We start from the raw sequence: 16,875 nt of genomic DNA, 5'->3' as shown, positions 1-16,875 counted from the left end.
AAGTTCTGTCCTTCTTTGGCACCAATTGGCCGACCATGCCCAGGAGAAAGGCCTCTGGTTTCTTCAGGAAGGTATATTTAAATACCTTTTTCATTTCATTATATATCATTTCCCAGAAAGCCTTAATCTTTGGGCACGTCCACCAAAGGTGAAAGAATGTACCTTCATTTTCCTTACATTTCCAACACTTATTATCGGGCAAGTGATATATTTTTGCAAGCTTGACTGGTGTCATGTACCACCTGTATATCATTTTCATAATATTCTCTCTTAGGGCATTACATGCCGTAAATTTCATACCTGTGGTCCACAACTGCTCCCAGTCAGCAAACATTATGTTATGTCCAACATCTTGTGCCCATTTAATCATAACAGATTTAACCGTTTCATCCTGTGTATTCCATTTCAACAGCAAGTTATACATTCTTGATAGTATCTTAGTTTTGGGATCTAACAGTTCTGTTTCCAATTTTGATTTTTCCACCTGGAAACCAGTTTTTTTATCCATATTATAAGCCTCCCTTATTTGGTAATAATGAAGCCAGTCTCGCACTTTATCTTTTAGTTTCTCAAAACTCTGCAATTTCAATTTGTCACCTTCTTGTTCCAAAATCTCCCAATATTTTGGCCATTTGGCCTCCATATTGAGCTTTTTCTGAGCCTTCGCTTCCATCGGTGATAACCACCTTGGGGTTTTATTTTCAAGTAAATCTTTATATCTTGTCCAGACATTAAACAATGCTCTTCTGACAATATGGTTTTTAAATGCTTTGTGAGCTTTAACCTTGTCATACCACATATATGCATGCCACCCAAAAACGTTATTAAAACCTTCTAAATCCAAAATGTCTGTGTTCTCAAGAAGCAGCCATTCTTTCAACCAGCAGAATTCTGCTGATTCATAGTAAAGTTTAATGTCTGGCAGGGCAAATCCACCTCTATCCTTAGCATCAGTTAATATTTTAAATTTTATTCTGGGCTTCTTGCCCTGCCCGACAAATCTAGAAATCTCTTTCTGCCACTTCTTGAAACAATCCATTTTGTCCAAAATTTGCAATGATTGAAATAAAAATAACATTCTTGGCAATACATTCATCTTTATAACAGCAATTCGACCAAACAAGGAAAGCTTCAAATTTGACCATATTTCAAGATCCTTTTTCACTTCTGACCAACATTTCTCGTAATTATTTTTAAACAAATTTAGGTTCTTAGCAGTCATGTTAACCCCCAGGTATTTTACTTTCTTAACCAATGTTAATCCCGTCTCCTTCTGAAACCTCTCTTTCTCGATCGGTGTTAAATTTTTCTCAAGAACCTTAGTCTTTAACTTGTTCAACTTAAATCCTGCAACTTGACCAAATTCCTGAATCAATTCTAATACTCTTTTAGTACTAGATTCTGGCTCCTGTAATGTCAATACTAAGTCATCTGCAAACGCTTTAAGTTTATACTGTTTAGCTCCGACCTGAATACCTTTGATCAAATGGTCCCTTCTAATCATGTTTAGCAGAACCTCCAGGACTGAAATAAAAAGCAATGGGGAAATTGGGCAGCCTTGTCGTGTCCCTTTCTTGATCTTAAATTCTTCTGTCACCACGTTGTTAACTATCAGTTTAGCCTTTTGTTCTAGGTAAATTGCACCTATACCATTTTCAAAACCTTGACCAACCCCCATCCCCTGTAGATTTTTCTTCATGAAACTCCAAGAAATATTGTCGAAGGCTTTCTCCGCGTCAACAAATATCAAAACTGCTTTAGTATTAATATTCACTTGCAACTTCTCTAAAATGTTAATTATATTTCTCGTGTTGTCAGACAAGTGTCTACCCGGGAGAAAGCCAGCTTGGTCTTTATGTATCTCCTCGACTAGTACCTTTTTCAGTCTTTTAGCCAAAATATCTGCAAAAATTTTGTAATCCACGTTAAGTAGGGATATGGGGCGGTAGTTCTTAAGTTGTGTTTTTTCGGACTCAGTTTTCGGTATAAGTGTAATATAAGCTTCCTTCCACGACTCAGGCGCTTTTTTCCCCTCCAAAATTTCATTACAAACCTCTTTTAGTGGTTGAATTAACCAATCTTTCAAAGATCTATAGTATTTTGAGGTTAAACCGTCCGGCCCTGGAGATTTGCTAGCCTGGACACTGAGGTCTAGCTCCAAGGGCCTTCTGGAGGTTCCCTCACTGCGAGAAGTGAGGTTACAGGGAACTAGGCAGAGGGCCTTCTCGGTAGTGGCGCCCACCTATCTGACTTTTAGAAAACATCTGAAGGCAGCCCTTAGGGTTGTTTAGGGAAGTTTTTAATGTTTGATGTTTCAGTATGTTCTGATACATGCTGTGAGCCACCCAGAGTGGCTGGGGAAACCCAGCCAGATGGACAGGGTATAAATAATAATAAATTATTTTTATTTTTATTTTGCTCCATCTTGCCATAATTTTTACCCCCTCCACCCACTTTTCGTTTCCATTAAAAGCCAAGTGACACAACCAGGGCTTATTTTGGGTCAGAGTGTTTTTTCCTAGCATCAATCTATGAGTAGCGTCATGCCCAGTCTACTTCATGCTGCTCTCACAGCTTCCTTTTCTGGGGAGTGTTAGCAGATATTTATTGTATACAATTTAGTATTCCTCATTACTTAATAATCAGCAGTCCTCTTTCAACAGAGCTTTTCTTATTGTGGCCTAGTTACGAATCAGCACTATTAGAATTGCAGGCTGTTTTCCCCTCATAGTTATTGTAAGCAGGTGTAAGAGCGTAAAACTTTTTATATGGATTTTTACAGGGTTTTCTTCATTGAGAAATTCAAGTTTTCTCCTCAAGAAGCAAGTGCAATCAACAGGTAAGTGTTGTCCATTTAAGGGGGGGAAAAGCCAAATAATTGCATTGCGTGCATTTTTTCAGCTCAAGAACCTTGACTTTGAGCAGCGCACCCAAAGCACACACTTGGTAGAATAAAAGATCAATAAAAGAAACTGAAAATTTGCTCTGAGGCATATGTATGCAGTATACAGTTACATACTTGCAGCATTCCTTCCCCTTGAATCTTCAGATTTCTTACTTAAAAGGGTAAATCTCTAGCCGTTGCGATTACAGAAAAGTGTACCGAAAACAATACAGTCCTTTCATGTAGATCGCTTCCTTAACCACCTGGAAATGGCATGATCTTCTAAGATAATATATACTATAATGAAAATGAATAGAAAAGATGCAATTTAAAATGTATTTTCTTTGTGAATTGTAATTCCACCTCCCCTTGACTGCTAGTGTAGCTTTTCAGTGATAATTCGATAAAATCGCCATGAATTTATTGATGGGAATGACTGCATATCACAATATATCAGTCTAAAAAATAATTCAGGAGCTGAATTTTTGCGGGTGGGGGAAAGAGGAAAGTCGCATCACACTGGAAAACCCAGAGCGGTTGTAGCATTTTGTATCGTGATTGCCTTGCTTTTCTGAAATAACTTTCCTTTGTACAGCATTGTCTATATCATCTCGGCACCCATGTCCCCTGTCTTCGGATTCCTAGTTGACAAAGTTGGAAGGAATGTCACCTGGGTTATGTGTGCTGTAGTGATTACTCTGGCTTCTCATATAATGCTGGCCTTTACCTTCTGGAACCCCTGGATTGCCATGGTAGGCATTTACCCCAACTTTATTTTATCTAATGCAGTAAGGCGCATTTATAATCATCTCCCACAATAAACCGCATTTCGTGCATTATACGGGATGTAAAATAATGGATACTTGTGTGTAGCCCTGATTCTTTCCTCCCAAGGATGCAACACATATGCCAGAAACTATTTTTTTATGGCAGTCCAGGCTGCTTTAGGACATTAGTATACTCTGTAAGAATTTTGGTACTCATCAATTTGGCAGATGTTCTAGATGTCATTTGTTGGGCGTTGCACGCCCTGTACACTACATTATCTCCTTGGAGGAGCTTTAAATATGCACACGCTGTTTCAACTTCAGAGCAAGCTAGTGTAAACATCCCCTTAAAGGTAAAGGGTAAAGGGACCCCTGACTATTAGGTCCAGTCGTGGCCGACTCTGGGGTTGCAGCTCTAATCTCGCTTTATTGGCTGAGGGAGCTGGCGTACAGCTTCCGGATCATGTGGCCAGCATGACTAAGCCGCTTCTGGCGAACCAGAGCAGCGCTGGAAACGCCGTTTACCTTCCCACCGGAGCAGTACCTATTTATCTACTTGCACTTTGACGTGCTTTCGAACTGCTAGGTTGGCAGGAGCTGGGACCGAGCAACGGGAGCTCACCCCATCGTGGGATTCAAACTGCCGACCTTCTGATTGGCCCCCTTACAACTGGGCAAACTGGATAGAAATGGGACAACTCATTTGTGAAGCCCATATAATTTGTCCCCTCTGGAGCTGTTGGTAGATCACGTTTAATGTGTGTGTGGTTTTTTTTAATGCTGTTTTCTGCAGTGTTTCCTGGGAGTGGCTTATTCCCTGCTGGCCTGTGCCTTGTGGCCTATGGTAGCTTTCGTTGTCCCTGAACACCAGCTCGGAACTGCTTATGGCTTGTGAGTAATAGATATTTGAGTCTCGATGCTTTGGAGTAAGGATTTGTCTTTTAAACTTTGGGATTAATAGCACGATACCGACTTCTTCTCATAAAGCACATCCTTTCACTGCAGTTCATTCAGGAATTTCCATTAAGAGAGTGGATCTCAAAGGATGTGGCAGGAGAGAACGACAAGTGTGGCAGGAAGATTCAAGGGCAATCCATATTATATAATGGGAATAATTCATGTTCTTATGTAGCTGGGGTGTTTTATACTTTATAGTATGTCCCATGATCATATTGGAAAGTAGTTGTGTTCTATGTTATGAATCAAGCACTGCCAGGAGTTGTTTGCCAATGTATTTTTTATCATTTAAAAAATTGGTGTGGCACGAGCAAGTTTTTGTACTGAAAGTGTGGCCCAGAGAAACCACTGCTATAAGATGTCTTTCGCTGCAGCTGGTTCACCGGTTCAAAAACATCGAAACTTATTTTCTCGGATTCAGCCTTGGGAACGGAAGACTTGATTTTTGAAACTGGGGCTGCTAAATGGATTTTCTCGGCCTGATGCAAAACCAGTGTCCAGGGCCTTGCCCTGTTTTACAGGCCTGACTCCAGGTATATCGCTTTCAGCTTGGAAGAATGGAAACCTAGCTGTCTGAGATAGCATGTGTGTGTACCAGATAGCAGGTGTCCATGTATGTGAGATCTTGAACACGTTTTAAACCTTCCTCTCCTGTGGGCCACCTTGAGAGTATATTCCTGCCAGCCTGTCTAGGTCAGGTTGTGGGGCTGTTATGAGTGTTTCTGCCTGAAAATGGTGTTGCTTTGGAAGGAAAATTAACCCTCCACTTTTTATTTTAATTTACCAGCTATATCTCATTGTTTAATAGATGCATATGGCTTTTTATTTGCTCATCTGCCAGCTCGTTTAGATTTTATGAGCAAGTGGGGGCAATATCTTTCAATTGGTTTCTTTTTATTAGTTGAAAAACTGAGCTTTGTAAGCTAATCGTCTTAATGCTTTTCAGCATGCAGTCAATTCAGAACTTGGGCCTGGCCATCATTGCCATCGCAGCTGGGATGATCCTGGATTCCCGGGGCTACCTCTTCCTTGAAATCTTCTTCAGTGCTTGTTTGTGCTGTAAGTACAGTCATACCTCCAGGATTTCAGAATGGGTTCGTTCCCAGTCCTAGCTGTTGATACTGGGGATTGAACCCAGGGGCTTGTGCATGCAAAGCAGACGGCCTGCCATTGAGCCACAGCCCTCCTTCCTTGTCTCCCTGATGATGGGAGCTGACTCTGGCAGCAGGGTTATAAATGCATATACCTGCATGAAGATTCTTCATGTGGTTGCAGACATTTGGAATCAAAGTACGTTTGTGGTCTTTCTGTTTCTCACGTGGGAACACTGTTCGTGCGCAAGGGAAATCTCAGATTTGTACGCTCTTCATTTTTATTTTTTTACATTATTTGCATAAGATTGTCCCACCTGGTTTGTATACTTGAGCTTTATATAACTTCGTTTTTGCTTTTTAGTGGGCCTCATTGCTGTTGTCATGCTGTACTTTGTGAATCTCCTCAGAGGTAAGCCTCTTCATTATATTAGTCTTGCGACTAGTATGTTTCTTTTTTTTGGAAATATTTTTATTTGTTTTTACCAATACAAATTTACAATCAAATAATAATAATAATAATAATAATAATAATAATAATAATAATAATAATAATATATTATTTATACCCCGCCCATCTGGCTGGGTTTCCCCAGCCACTCTGGGCGGCTTCAAACAAAATATTAAAATACAATAGTCTATTAAACATTAAAAACTTCCCTAAGCAGGGCTGCCTTCAGATGTCTTCTAAAGGTCTGGTAGTTGTTTTTCTCTTTGACATCTGGTGGGAGGGCATTCCACAAGGCGGATGCCACTACTGAGAAGGCCCTCTGCCTGGTTCCCTGTAACTTGACTTCTTGCAGCAAGGGAACCGCCAGAAGGCCCTCGGCGCTGGGCCTCAGTGTCCGCGCAGAACGATGGAGGTGGAGACGCTCCTTCAGGTATACTGGGCCGAGGCCGTTTAGGGCTTTAAAGGTCAGCACCAACACTTTGAATTGTGCTTGGAAACGTACTGGGAGCCAATGTAGGTCTTTCAAGACCGGTGTAATGTGGTCTTGGCAGCCACTCCCAGTCACCAGTCTAGCTACCACATTCTGGATTAGTTGTAGTTTCCGTGTCACCTTCAAAGGTAGCCCCACATAGAGTGCATTGCAGTAGTCCAAGCAAGAGATAACTAGAGCATGTACCACTCTGGCAAGACAGTCTGCGGGCAGGTAGGGTCTCAGCCTGCGTACCAGATGGAGCTGGTAAACAGCTGCCCTGGACACTGAATTGACCTGCACCTCCATGGACAGCTGTGAGTCCAAAATGACTCCCAGGCTGCACACCTGGTCCTTTAGGGGTACAGTTACCTCTTTCAGGACTAGGGAGTCCTCCACACCTGCCAGCCTCCTGTCCCCCCAAAACAGTACTTCTGTCTTGTCAGGATTCAACCTCAATCTGTTAGCCGCCATCCATCCTCCAACTGCCTCCAGACACTCACACAGGACCTTCACCGCCTTCACTGGTTCTGATTTGAAAGAGAGGTAGAGCTGGGTATCATCCACATACTGATGAACACCCAACCCAAACCCCCTGATGATCTCTCCCAGTGGCTGCATGTAGATGTTGAAAAACATGGGGGAGAGGACAGAACCCTGAGGCACCCCACAAGTGAGAGCCTAGGGGTCTGAACACTCATCCCCCACCACCACTTTCTGAACACAGCCCAGGAGGAAGGAGTGGAACCACTGTATAACAGTGCCCCCTGCTCCCAGCTCCTCTAGATGGTCCAGAAGGATGTTATCATTGATGGTGTCAAAAGCTGCTGAGAGTCCCAGCAGAACTAGGAAACAGCTCTCACCTTTGTCCCTAGCCCACCGGAGATCATCGACCAGTGCGACCAAGGCAGTCTCAGTCCCATCAATAAGCATTGTACCCACAATATGCATGGATTGTGACTCTTTGTAAAAACATCCATGCACTCTGTTAAAAGACATATCTTTTCTGTCGTAGGAGGTGACCTTAACTGGTCTGCAAAGAAAAGGGAAAAACTACAGAAACTAGCTGTGGCTGAGTAAGTATGTCGCTGTGTTTCTAGCCCTAGCGTATGCGTTGATGTATTACAAAACAATCAAGACTACAGGTGCAGATTGGTTTGGAAACACAAAACAGTGTAGCACCAAAGATCCAGGAACGGATATGGTAAACTTGAGTGAATGAGGCGGAAATATTTTTCAGCATTGGGACAACTCTCATTCATCTCTTGTTGGAGATAGCTTAAAGCAGGCCATTAAAAAATCAGTGTTGCGGTTCAGTTTTATATGGCGCAGTGTGTTTTGCCAGCAAATTTAACTTCTGTGTTTGAAAGGCACATAGGGTATAATAGTAATTGTTGCAATGTGTTAAAACGTGTCTGGTGTGTGATGTTTAAATATAGTCTCGAAGCAAGCAGTTTATGTGGCTTAAAAATGAGATTTTTTAAAAAGCACTTGTTTAGCATTTTCATGGGGCTGCAAAAAAGAAAGACATTTTTGTCTCTTGAAACATTAGCAAGTGCTCACTGGGATTTGGGAAGGTGGATTGGAGGGCGCTGGGATAAGCAGCCCTCCACCTTGCCTGGGGGCCCCTCCTGGCTTTACACATTTTTGCGTATATGCCTAGACCCCCGGAACACAACCCGAGTTACCTGTACGTTGCTGTGATCAGACTGCTACTTGCTACAGAGCAAAATTCCCAGTGTACACCATGTGGAGATTGCTTTGTATGTAAGATGTAAGCTGGAAACTCACTCTCTCTCAAACGACAAATGCAGCGGGGACCCTTCCTTTCTGGCTAGAAAAACTGAGCTTTCATTAGCCAAATTTCCAGAGTAGTTTCAGAAAAAAATTCCGTTACTTATGTTAACAAAAGTTATTCAGTATTTTCATATATATTCATAGTCAAGTTGATATTGTTCTAAATAATAAATTACAATGGAAGCATCTGCAAATCAACCATTAATAAATCATTTATTACTGAATCAAGTAAAAAACAAATAATTTTAAATGAAATTGAACAAGGGATATGGTTGAGTGTTACCTCAACTTGGCAGGGATTGGCCACCAATCCAGTAGGCTTTGGTTCTCTTTTCAGTCACCTGATAGGTGGTTCCCTTGTCAGTACACAATTAGGAATACACCTTAAGGTTCCTGACTGTTCACTGGCGTTATTACTTGCCCTGCACATGACATCACAGGTAGTGGGTATGTTTGGGGAGAAACTGGAACCCAAATTTGGAACTCTTGGAGGTTGGATGTTCCCCACCTCTGTTCTAGATGAGAAGTTCATTTGGAATGCTGGATTCTTGGGCCTCGCTGCCATTCCAGCTAAACTGTGACAACAATACATAAAACATTTGACACTCTGTAAGAGAAGACCTAATGAATGCTAAGCTCTCGGGGAAGTGTGTTGGTAACTGAATGACAGCTGGGAATTTCTGAGGAAGCCCAGGGTTCCTCAGAACAGAGTTTGAAATTAAAAGTAATTAAACTCTACATAGAGGTCACTCTAGATGTGCCAGAATTGCCATATGAAAATCATTTCCTTGTAGGAAAATAGCCTGGTGATAACCTTGAGAAGAAAGCAGATGATGCCCAAATGCCGTGATGCACATGGTTATAATTCTCTGTCTTTATCCTCCCATTAATAGCAATAGGTGAAATGTGTAGGAGCACTAAATTGGGATAACTTGACTTCCCATAAAGAAGGAGGAGTCCTGTGTTTGTTCAAATATATTCCCCTGGAAGGTGCTTTACAAAGCAAAGATGCTGGTGAAATCAGCAGGTCATTGCAAATATTTCCTTTGAGGGGAGGCCAGTTTGCTTTCGTGAAAATATCTAGATGCAGGTCTTGCAACATGAAGGGACCAGTGTGATTATAGTGGCAGAGTGTTGGGCTGTGGAAAACCAGGGTTTAAATTGCTTGTCAGCCACAGACCGCACAGGGTAACGTTGGGCTTTCCTCTCAGCCTATCATATTTCACAAGCTGGTTGTGAACTTACAAGTAGGGGGAAGAGGGAAGGAGCAACTTATATGCCTCTGTGAACTTCCTGGGTGAAAGTTGGGATATAAACATAGTACAGTCATACCTCGTGTTGCGTTCTGCTCTTGTTACGGACTTTCAGCTTACGAATGCAGCAAACCCAGAAGTGTTTACTTCTGGGTTCACCGCCCGCACATGCGCAGAGGCGATCAGCGTGCTTCGCGCATGCACAGAAGCGCTCGATCGCGCTGCGCACAAGCACAGAAGAGGTGGTCTAGTTGCAGACTTTTTGGGGTGCGAACGGCACCCCAAAACAAATTAAGTCCACAACTAGAGCTACCACTGTAAATAAAACATTTGCCATATACAAGAGCTGCTCCTGGTGTCCTCAGAATCTCAAAAATCCTTGCCATTTGTCTGCTGGACAAGATTTGAAATGTGCGGGGAAGACACTCTTACACTTGGGACGGGATGACCTCGTCTTTTATTTTTGTACAAGTCTATTCAACATTGCAAGCAGAACCTCAAAATTCATTCCGAACATTTCCTCATCTGTTGAATCGAAAGCTAGCTTTTCTTAAATGTTTCCCTATTGAAGACTGTGCCTTTTTGTTTTCATATTTCTTGTGGATATTTTGAAAATGGTTAGGGGTGCTAAAAATGTGTTCTGTATATTTCTAGCCCCAGCCAGCCTAATGAGTTAGCCACAGCAGAGGTTCTGCAGAGAGAAACTGCAGCCTCATTTAGCACTTTCAAAGGAGTAATAGCTAAATGCAAAAAAGTACTAAAGTCTGTAATAATGTGTCACCCCACCACCACTTTCTATACCGGAATATCTTTACTGTTTTACATGCTTTTTTAACTGTATGATTTAATTGCCACCTTCCATGGGAGCTTATGGCGAAGGGCGGGCAATATATTGTATGTATAAAGTTAAATGCACCAAGCCCACCTCTTGCACCAACTCCCATTGAAATGAATGGTTGGCGTATGAGAGCACACAGTTCTCCCTTCATGCTTCCCATTCATTTAAGTGAAACATGTACAGGAATGTTTCCAAGTGCATTGTTCCCTTAAGCCAGAGCGGACATCTCAACATGAAAACAGTTGCTTACTTGTATCTGAAGCTTTGTCTGGGAAGAATCAGCTCCTTTGTGATGGATTCTTAGCCCATTCTCAGTTGATATCTAAAAGCTCAGTATAGCGCCATGACACTTCTGACAAGCGACGAAGAGCCTGTAAGCAAACTGTTACAATAACCTTTTGCTACACTATTTCTTGCAGAAAAGAAATCTGAATAGGAAATACCTACCAGAAGTGGGGAGCGCTTGATCAGCAGCTTGGCCAGTCGAAGAGTGTTTTATTGTATGTGTGTGGAGAAACTCTGATGCCTAGCGTTTGGACAAAGTAGTTGGAAAACTTAACTAACATGCATAGAACTTTTTCGAGACCTGGACTTGTGTGAATTGTCAAACTTGCTTCTTTGTCAAAGCACTTTGACTGCAGTTGGAGCAAAAACTCGTGTATTTGGTGTATCTACACATCGCTGAAGAGACGGTTGCTGTTGAACTGAAGTCGTCTTCCAACTTGTTGGAGCAGATCTTTTGGTTTATGGGCTGCACTTTTTAATCTTTCTATTCTGGAACGACGATGGTTTGCCTACTAATAATGGCACCTTGTTTCTCCATTACTGTCACTTGTGTTCTGAAGGGGTGATTGCCTTACTAAATGTGGTATTAATCTTCAGTTTCTTATTTGAAATTCTGGTTTCATAATAAAAAAAAACATGGTAATGACTTGCAAGGATCATGAAATCTTGGTGTGGTGGTAGACTGATTTGGATAAGTTCTGCAAAAGCAAATACAATGTCATTTGAGAGAAACAAATCTTGATGGATTTTCTGTCAGGCTGCCAGGCAGGCTGTCTTGGTTAGGGGCATTTGTCTCTGCTTTTGTACTGGAATTGTATTTGTTTTACAGCATTTTTGTTGTTAAAGGCAAAGGTTAAAACTTGACCGACTGTGTCAAAACTTGCACTTTGCACTCCATTTTTCGACCTTTATAAATAAATAAATGAAGATAGTGTCTGTCTTTACTGCCTGTCAAATTTGTATGACTTACTCTGCCTCCATTTATCTGGCAGCTGCACTTAACTGTAACCCTGATCTCGGTATAACGTGCAACGAAACTTCTGGGCACATTTGTGTTAATAGCAGTTCCCTTTTTTTTACAGAGCAGAAAGACGGGAAAAAATCAGACGTCAGAATGAAGATGACTTAGCCAAATTGCAACCAAAGAATGACTTTAGTTTGAGGAATAGGTATCTCTCCAGATTAGGTGCTCAGGTACTGATAACCAAAATATTTCTTTTTAAAAGATTGCAATATGTATTGCTCTAGATAAGGATATCTTGCCAAACCACCTTTTGCACTAAATACTAGCCCAATAGAGCAAGTCAACAAAATGTGTAGTTGGTGGCAAAGCATATTACTTGCATTCAGAAAATCTTAGTTAAATGGACTTCTGGTAGCTAGGGCCACGTAAAATCTTTTGGTGATACATTGGATTTGGCTTGTCAAAGTAGACTGTACAGATCAACTTTGTATGCTCAGCATAATGAAGTACAGTCGTACCTCAGCTCCCGAACACCTTGGGAGTCAAACGTTTCGGCTCCTGAACAATCAAAAACTAGAAGTGAGTGTTCCGGTTTTCAAATGTTCTTTCGGATGCTGAACGTCCAACAGGGCTTCCGATTGGCTGCAGGAGCCAATCCTGCAGGAGCCAATTCTGAACATTTCAGAAATCGAACGGACTTCCAGAACTGATTCTGTTCGACTTCTGAGGTACGGCTGTATGAGCACCCATCCAAAGTAAAAGAATTTTCTCAGGTTCACAGCCTTTTATGAGAAATGGTCACGAACCGTGGCAATGTCACATGTAGCTGATGGGCTCTTTATAGGACAGAGACAAGGTGTGCTTGATCCTCTCGCCAAACTTCACTGTAGTAGCAAAGGACAAAACCAAACGTGAGAGAAGTAAAGAGCTGTGAATAGACTCCACTGAAAAGCGTCGCCTTTAAAGGGGTTTGAAAGATGCAGCTGTGGCGAATATGCCTTCCCATTGTACATGCCCATCGTGGGTTTGCGCTGCGCTTGCCAGGGGGTGAATATGCATGTGTGAACCTGCCCTTCCTTGCTTAAAAATAGCCGATAAGCTGGAAATACTTGCTGATGAGATGCCTTACTCTTTCTTGCTTTTGCAGCTGCCAGACACCTATGTTTGCCACTTAGCTGCACTGGCACACAGAAGTGTGTTGAAATAGCAGAATTGTGTTCAAGATGTGGAAATGGCAGTGTGAAATTTTGTGCAACGCAGGACTCCCCCCCGCTGCAATATACAGAATAGAAAGCGGTCAATATTAGATCTTGTGCCAACAAGCATTTAGCTGACCTCTTGGAAGATTTTTAAGATGCTACATTGAATTCTATGACAAAGTGGGTGGGATGGAACTATTTTATTTTTTAAAAGGTTTCCATGGATTTACAGCTGTTTGCAGTCACCTGCTTTACATAGAACTCATATCTGCTTACTGTTTTCCTGCAGTTCGAATAGAATTTCATAAACAATATGAATTTGGGGCAAAAAAACACACAAAACCTGTTCAGTATAACCACACTCTACTCTCATATCTTTTAGCTACATTCTAGGTTTCTTTTGCTCTTAAGAAGGAAGCAGTGGAGCCTTAATTCACTAGACTATTTATTTCTGTGAAATTTTTAGCTTTTTATCCGAAACCTTTTAAACACACTACTACCTTAAAAGTGACTTCTTGAAAATGTAGGAATTTTCATATTTTGTGTTGATGAAAAGCAGAAGCATGACATTTCCTATGGAAATAGCTTAAAATGTATTTCTTCTTCTTTATTGAGGTAATGGTAGCAATAAAATGGTAGAACTGTTGCAGTTCGCTGCAATAAGAAAAGCCATTTGTTATGGCCATAAATGAAATGGATTAAAATTCCAGGAGGAAAACTGGCTTCAGGGTCATCGTCAGGCTTCTATTGCTGCAGAAATGTTTTAATGTGAAGCTGTTAATAGTTAAATATTGCATTACTAGCAATGCAGTCATCAGTTGGTTAACACTGGATGTTATCGGCGGTTATATAAGCTGGTGCGCCTTTCAACTTGAATGTTGATCCCAAGATAGTACAGTGGTATCTTGGTACTCAAACGGCTTAGCTCCTGAACAAATCACCTCCCAAACACCGAAAACCTGGAAGTGAGAGTTCCGGTTTGCAAACGTTTTTCAGAAGCCGAACATCCGACATGGCTTCCGCAGCTTCCAGTTGAGTGCAGGAAGCTCCTGCAGCCAATCGGAAGCCGTGCCTTGGTTTTCAGATGGTTTCGGGAGTCGAAAGGACTCCTGGAAGGAACGAAGTTCGAGAACCAGGGTACCACTGTACACAAATATACTGTGTGGAATCTCTTAGGCTACAATCCTTTACATACTTAACTGGGATCATATCCCATCGAATCTGGTAGAAATTCCTTTAGGTTGGCATGCATACAATTGTACTGCTCATTTTCCACTATCTGAATAGTTTAATGTTCCCTAAGCAAAGGGGCTGGCGGGTGGCACTGTGCTCTAAACCACTGAGACTAGGGCTTGCCGATCAGAAGATCGGCAGTTCGAATCCCCGCGACGGGTGAGCTCCCGTTGCTTGGTCCCAGCTCCTGCCAACCTAGCAGTTCGAAAGCACATCAAAGTGCAAGTAGATAAATAGGTACTGCTCTAGCGGGAAGGTAAATGACGTTTCCATGCGCTGCTCTGGTTTCACCAGAAGTTGCTTAGTCATACTGGCCACATGACCCAGAAAAACTATCTGCTACAAACATCAGCTCCCTCAGCCAGTAAAGCGAGAAGAGCACCGCAACCCCAGAGTCGTTCGCGACTGGGGGTCCTTTACCTTTAAGCTATAACAAGCAGTATCTACACAGTCTTGGAAACTCTCCTGAAGGCTCTGGAACACAGTTCTCTTTACTCAAGCACAAGACTTGTTTTTAGAACACACTATACCTGAACATTGATGACCTAAAAAAAAGCCATATACTCCCAAGTCAATTGGATGCATTTCTTTTACTACTTATTTCATGAGAAATAATAAAAATAAAATATTTTAGAGGAAAATGTAAATTCTAAATGGATGGCTTATTTGTAATTGTAATTATTCCCCCTTCTTGCTAATAAAGCCAAATAAGCACAATAGTTTGCTGCCTTTTAATATTTGTTTTCACTTATTTTATAGCAAACATACTCAGGTGGATGGAAAGATGTCCATTAAACTTTAATTAGTTTAATGTTAAGTAAACGTCCAGTGCGCTTCCAACGCCATAAATCTTATCTCAGCAGAGAATTTCGTGCAGCGGTTGAAGAAGGCAGGAGAGTCAGTACCTTTCAATGAAGAATCCTGGAGCAAGCACTTTGGAACTCAGGAAAAAACTTTATTTACAAAAGAAAAACCCTGGCGATAAAGCACACATGCTTTTATCTCCGGCATAAAGAAAACTTTACTCTAAACTTAACTCATATCAGCAAACACGCCCATGGTCACAAACTGAGTCTGCGAGTCAGGTCAAGGGGGAAAACACACGGGTGAACTGACTATTTATACAAACTAACTCACATTCCTGGATGCTTCATGACTTCCAGCTGCTCAGTGATTAGAGCGACTTGTTACCTCTTAACCCTTTAGTACCAACAAAAGATAAGTATTGCAAGCCAGCTTATTATGTTGAGCTCTTTATGTATTATTTGAAGTATTAACAAGTTATATCTGGAGAAACTCTGCTGGTGGGAAATAATATGATAAAGCTATTATTTTATGCAGATAGAGATTGTAACTGTGCCTTTTGCCCAGATATATTACCGTATTTTTCGCCCTATAGGACGCACTTTTCCCCCTCCAAAAATGAAGGGGAAATCTGTGTGTGTCCTATGGGGCGAATACAGGCTTTCGCTGAAGCTTGGAGAGCGAGAGGGGTCGGTGCACACCGACCCCTCTCGCTCTCCAGGCTTCAGGAAGCTATCAGCAAGCCTGGCGAGCCCGCGGGAGTTCCCGCAGGGCTCCCTAGGCTGCGGATAGCAGCCTGCTGCACGGAGCGCGGGGCGTGCTGAAGCAGAGCGCCCCGCGCTTCGGGCAGACATCGGCCAGCCCCACAAGCTCGGGGGACAGCGGGGAGGCGCAGCGCCGCCATCCCGCTGTTCCCCGACCTGGTTTGGAGGCTGGGGCTGGGGAGAAGCGCGCTTCTCCCCAGCGCCAGACCCACAAGCTCGGGGGACAGTGGGGAGGCGCAGCGCTGCCATCCCGCTGTTCCCCGACCTGGTTTGGTTTCCCCGACTTGGTTTGGGGGGGGGAAATAAAGGAAAAACTTTTTTCCTTTATTCCCCCCCCCCAAAAAAAAACTAGGTGCGTCCTATGGGACGGAGCATCCTATGCGACAAAAAATACGGTAACTCTTAGCTGTGTACTGCAACTTCCCTGCTTTCCTCTTCCCATGCCCCCCCCCCGCCCATCAAGAGAGGATCCCACCATTTTCTGAAGCAGATTTAGGGGTTGTGCTGGGAAAAAATGTCATTATAGTGGCACAACTGCTTCATTGGATACTGCCCTACTCATGAAGTTTCTCTGGTGTAAATACCTACTTCCATTGGCTAAAGAGCCAGTGTGGTGTAGTGGTTAAGTGCAATAGACTCATAATCTGGTGAACCGGGTTCGCTTCCCCGCTCCTCCACATGCAGCTGCTGGGTGACCTTGGGCTAGTCACACTTCTCTGAAGTCTCTCAGCCCCACTCAGCTCACAGAGTGTTTGTTGTGGGGGAGGAAGGGAAAGGAGATTGTTAGCCGCTTTGAGACTCCTTCGGGTAGTGATAAAGCGGGATATCAAATAGGAACTCTTCTTCTTCTTCTTCTTCTTCTTCAGATTAAGCTTGATGCTACATAAAATGACCTGGTTTTCATGAAATTGCATATAAGCAAATGGGCCAAATGCCATCCTTTACAACCTCCCTACTTGTTGATTTTCAGTTTCAAACCTTCCATTGGGTTTTGACTTCAGAATTACTTTTTGAAGCAGGGGTGGCCAATGTTTTTGGGGCCAAGGGCCTGATCCATGGTCAACTCTCTGGGGGTAAAATGGTTCTGTCCAATACCTTTTCTTCCAGGTCAAATTTTGG

The 16,875-nt window shown here is 42.4% G+C and overlaps 2 protein-coding genes across 6 annotated transcripts in view; one reads left to right on the top strand and one right to left on the bottom strand.

Annotated features, from left to right (window-relative positions):
• Positions 1-7,365, bottom strand: part of LOC310762436 (uncharacterized protein) — a 232,719-nt gene extending 225,354 nt beyond the window's left edge. The window contains exon 1 of the mRNA XM_083613571.1: positions 7,315-7,365. The gene's annotated coding sequence lies outside the window, so the exon portion shown is untranslated. The remainder of the gene's footprint in view (positions 1-7,314) is intronic.
• MFSD1 (major facilitator superfamily domain containing 1) overlaps positions 1-16,875 on the top strand; it is a 45,306-nt gene that overhangs the window by 9,089 nt on the left and 19,342 nt on the right. For 3 of the 5 annotated variants that reach the window (XM_083613355.1, XM_083613357.1, XM_083613358.1), the window contains exons 10-16: positions 2,783-2,839; positions 3,480-3,636; positions 4,445-4,542; positions 5,555-5,667; positions 6,064-6,111; positions 7,635-7,695; positions 11,875-11,986. In XM_083613355.1, coding sequence (XP_083469481.1) covers positions 2,783-2,839; positions 3,480-3,636; positions 4,445-4,542; positions 5,555-5,667; positions 6,064-6,111; positions 7,635-7,695; positions 11,875-11,986 — 646 coding nt within the window. Of the gene's footprint in view, positions 1-2,782; positions 2,840-3,479; positions 3,637-4,444; positions 4,543-5,554; positions 5,668-6,063; positions 6,112-7,634; positions 7,696-10,926; positions 11,987-12,903; positions 14,908-16,875 lie in introns of those variants that run through there. The other 2 variants (XR_014547965.1, XM_083613356.1) reach the window with 2 other exon arrangements.

The sequence above is a fragment of the Podarcis filfolensis genome (genome assembly GCF_964270895.1).
Source record: "Podarcis filfolensis genome assembly, chromosome: 5".
Lineage (NCBI taxonomy): Eukaryota > Metazoa > Chordata > Lepidosauria > Squamata > Lacertidae > Podarcis > Podarcis filfolensis.
Note: the sequence above shows the minus strand (reverse complement) of the source record. Positions and strands in the feature narration are given on the sequence as shown.